Consider the following 3936-nt stretch of genomic DNA (forward strand, 5'->3'; position numbering starts at 1 on the left):
ACCGCGACTAAAGGTCCTCCGCCCCGACGGCCACCTGGCGCCCACGTGGACGGGCCTTTAGTCGCGGTTCTTAAGCAACCGCGACTAAAGGGGGGGGCCTTTAGTCGCGCCCGTTCGGTCGCGGTTGCGCAACCGCGACTAATGGCAGTTGCGAACCGCGACCAAAGGCCCTTTTTTCACCGGTGGTCATTGCCGCCTCAATGGAAATTTAAGGTCACTGTCAGCATAAGTTTTCGTTAGCTCACATCAGAATCAGAAGCAGCCCTGCATACCGCACCTACCCCATCTCAGATGTACTATATGGTAAACCCAAAGATACAATATACCTCTCGAGGGTCCTCAAAAAGTTGCCATGAAAACTACTCGAGATGGCCATTGGATCGACCGGCAGCGACGCATGCTGTGCATTGCATAGGCTATAAATACAGCTACCCATGGACATACCATGCAGTGCAAGGCGCAGTCGATCGAACACAACAGCTACTAGTAGCGATCAAGCCAAGCTAAGCTTAGCCAGGACAAGGACATGGCTGCGCTTGGCGTCCTCCTCGTGATGGTAGCAGCCATGGTAGCAGCGGCAGCGGCAGCAGCAACGCCGAGCGCTCCTCGCCCCTTCTTTGTGTTCGGCGACTCCCTGGTGGACAGCGGCAACAACAACTACCTGGCCACCACGGCGCGCGCCGACTCGCCGCCCTACGGCCTCGACTACCCGACCCACCGCGCCACCGGCCGCTTCTCCAACGGCCTCAACGTCCCCGACATCATCAGCGAGCACCTCGGGGCCGAGCCCGTGCTGCCCTACCTCAGCCCCCACCTCGACGGCCACAAGCTGCTCGGCGGCGCCAACTTTGCGTCCGCCGGCGTCGGCATCCTCAACGACACCGGCATCCAGTTTGTAAGCTCAGCTATACTTCGTACCTCTTGTAGTACGTGCCTCAAATTGCAAACACAAGCAACCAACGAACGGACGCGTTGTATATATATTTGGCCCCTGCAGGTGAACATCATCCGTATACAGAAGCAGCTGCGCTACTTCGAGCAGTACCAGAGCAGGGTGCAGCGGCTGATCGGCGGGCCGGCGACGCAGCGGCTGGTGTGGAGCGCGCTGGTGCTCATCACGCTCGGCGGCAACGACTTCGTCAACAACTACTACCTGCTGCCCTTCTCCGCCAGGTCCCGCCAGTTCGCGCTCCCGGACTACGTCCGCTACCTCATCGCCGAGTACAAGACCATCCTCCAGCAGCTCCACGGCCTCGGCGCCCGCCGCGTCCTCGTCACCGGCTCGGGCCCCATCGGCTGCGCGCCGGCGGAGCTCGCCACGCGTAGCGCCAACGGCGAGTGCGACCTGGAGCTGCAGCGCGCCGCCGCGCTCTACAACCCGCAGCTGGTGCAGATGACCAAGGACCTCAACGCTCAGTTCGGCGCCGACGTGTTCGTCGCCGTCAACGCCTACCGGATGCACATGGACTTCATCTCCGCCCCGGCGGCGTACGGCTTCGTCACGTCCAAGGTGGCGTGCTGCGGCCAGGGCCCGTACAACGGCGTGGGGCTGTGCACCGCCATGTCCAGCGTCTGCCCGGACCGCTCCCTCTACGCCTTCTGGGACAACTTCCACCCCACCGAGAGGGCCAACCGCATCATCGTCAGCCAGTTCATGGCCGGCTCCCCGGACTACATGCACCCACTCAACCTCTCCACCATCCTCGCCATGGACGCCGCCGCAATGCCATAATCTATTGCCCTACTATTTTTCCCTATGTTAAGTGTGCTAGCGAACTAGCCAGTAGCATCCGTGCGCAATAAAAATTGCTGAATAAGCAGAGTATCTGTCTTTTTAATTCGACCGAGTATTCAATAAAAATAATAAAGCAACTATGTTATTTTGTGTACCATCCTCTGGACGATTTTATATAATGAAAATTCTGCCTCCAGTCATCTTAACTATGATCAGTCACCGGGTATACTCAAACAAACAAGAGCAATTCTGCCCACGGTCATCTTAAGAGCAAGTACAATAAATTTATGTAAGTAGGTTATTAGAGTTAAAATATTGTTTTTCTAATGATATGGAAGAGAGGGAAGAGGAGCCAGCTACAGAATAAGAGTCAGCTGCAACACATGCTCCTATGCACTACATGAGAGTGGGAGATAGACCATGTATTAACAAAGTAGCACATCTTTTTATCTAGCTACTATACTTGCGGAAATTGCCTTAGGTGACCGAGCTCATTGGACGCCTCTAGATTCAAAATTCAAATTTCATCGAAATTCATATTTTTACATTTCAAAAAATTCTGAAAAAATTACAGATATACATGAAGGCATAACACATGTGTGTGTAAATTTTCAGGGCAAAACACGTCGAAATAAGGGCTGTGCAAAAAAGACAAATCTAGGGTTGTTTAACACATGATACTATTCATCCTCTCAGGCCATGAATTTGTTTTTTTTGTACAGTTCGCATTTCTACGTATTTCATCGTGAAATTTTACACACATGTGGGCTACATCCTTGATACTCACATATTTCTTTTCAGAATTTTTTGAAACATAAAAGTTTGAATTTGAATTTTTTAAAAATAAAGGCCTTCATGGAGCTCGGCCGCCAAAACGCCATTCTCCTATACTTGCCGGCTATAAGCTTGGCTATAGGGTGAAATGACAACATCATATAGTCAGCTAACCATACTCTAACTATGATCAATCACGTGTTGGCCAGATGGCAAGTTATGATTGGAGTTAGGGGGAGAAGGGGCCCACCCCACTTAAATTCAAGGTGGGGGGGGGGGGGGGGTATTGAAGAAAGTTGCTTAAAACTTACGTAGGTGTTTGTAAGTGTAGGATTATTGAACAAACAAACGTATACCAGACAGCAGTACAACTCTAGACTTGCACCTGGGAAACACCTGAGGTATGCATACCACTGTTCTGTAGCAATGCCAGTATAGGAACCGCTCCCGCAATCAGAAGAAATGATCCAAATGGAAAGACAACTCAAGTGTAATCAATGACACATTGATAATAACACGATCAGCTGGAATCATTTCCTAGAATGAAGGCGTGCACTACGAGCAAGTATAATGAGGTGACGTAAGTGGGCTATAAGGATTTAAATAAGATATTATTGCTGACTTGGAAGAGAGAGAAGAAAAGCGGGTTGTGGACTTACAACCGATGTAGCATGAGCTCCAAAAAGCTTTGTGAGGATGAAAGATGGGTCATATATTGATAAAGTAGTACTTTCTTATAGCTAACTATTATATGTGTTGGCTATTACATTGCCTGTAGAAGACATGGCAAACTGCATAGCCAGCAGCGGGCTATATCATTAACCATGCTCTACACGTGACTAGCTAGAAACCGTAGGAAGAACTCCAGATTGTGGCTTTGCTGGATGCTTCTTGCTTCCCGAGCCGCCTTTGCTTCTCCACCAAACCAGGAACCAATGGAACAAAAGAAACACCAAACCATTTGCCTATGCTCCCCAAGTTTTTTTAACAAAGACAAAACTTTCTCACTAATTAAGAAATAGTTGCCCATTTAATTGCCGGAAAACTGGGTGAACACCGATACATCCAAGGCCAGGCCCACACCAGAACTCAAGCACCCGACAATGACACCGCAAATGGCACCTCACGACAAGCCAATCCGCGAAACCTCATGCAAACTACTCCTAAAAAATATAACACCGAAGGAGAAACATACAGGCGACTAACATTTCGCGAAGTTGTCCCTCATGGCAGCACTTACCACCTGGTTGGCATTCTTGATCTTCTCCGCCTTGACAATGTGATTCAATCGTGATTTGAGGCACAACAATGAGGCCTTTGATCAACTTGGTGAAGTCATGCAGAGTGTCACATTCCTCAATCGCAAAAGTTCAACCCTTTACAATAGCTCGTACTTTGTCGGAGGTAGAACCAATTAGGAAAAACTC

At 49.9% G+C, this 3936-nt stretch overlaps 1 protein-coding gene across 1 annotated transcript; it reads left to right on the forward strand.

Annotated features, from left to right (window-relative positions):
- Positions 1-435: 435 nt before the first annotated feature.
- On the forward strand, positions 436-1892 carry LOC123112202 (GDSL esterase/lipase At5g33370-like). The gene is made up of 2 exons (XM_044533133.1): positions 436-895; positions 998-1892. Exons 1-2 carry the CDS (start codon positions 527-529, stop codon positions 1730-1732), a joined length of 1104 nt encoding a protein of 367 aa, XP_044389068.1. The 5' UTR covers positions 436-526; the 3' UTR covers positions 1733-1892.
- The last annotated feature ends 2044 nt before the right edge of the window (positions 1893-3936 follow it).

Source organism: Triticum aestivum, chromosome 5B (assembly GCF_018294505.1).
Source record: "Triticum aestivum cultivar Chinese Spring chromosome 5B, IWGSC CS RefSeq v2.1, whole genome shotgun sequence".
NCBI classification, from domain to species: domain Eukaryota; kingdom Viridiplantae; phylum Streptophyta; class Magnoliopsida; order Poales; family Poaceae; genus Triticum; species Triticum aestivum.

What these genes read in the sequence shown, in the direction of transcription:
- LOC123112202 (XM_044533133.1), top strand. Translation starts at nt 527, where the DNA reads ATGGCTGCGCTTGGCGTCCTCCTCGTGATGGTAGCAGCCATGGTAGCA. An exon ending in ACGACACCGGCATCCAGTTT is followed by an intron (nt 896 to 997) that starts GTAAGCTCAGCT and finishes TGGCCCCTGCAG; the next exon opens with GTGAACATCATCCGTATACA.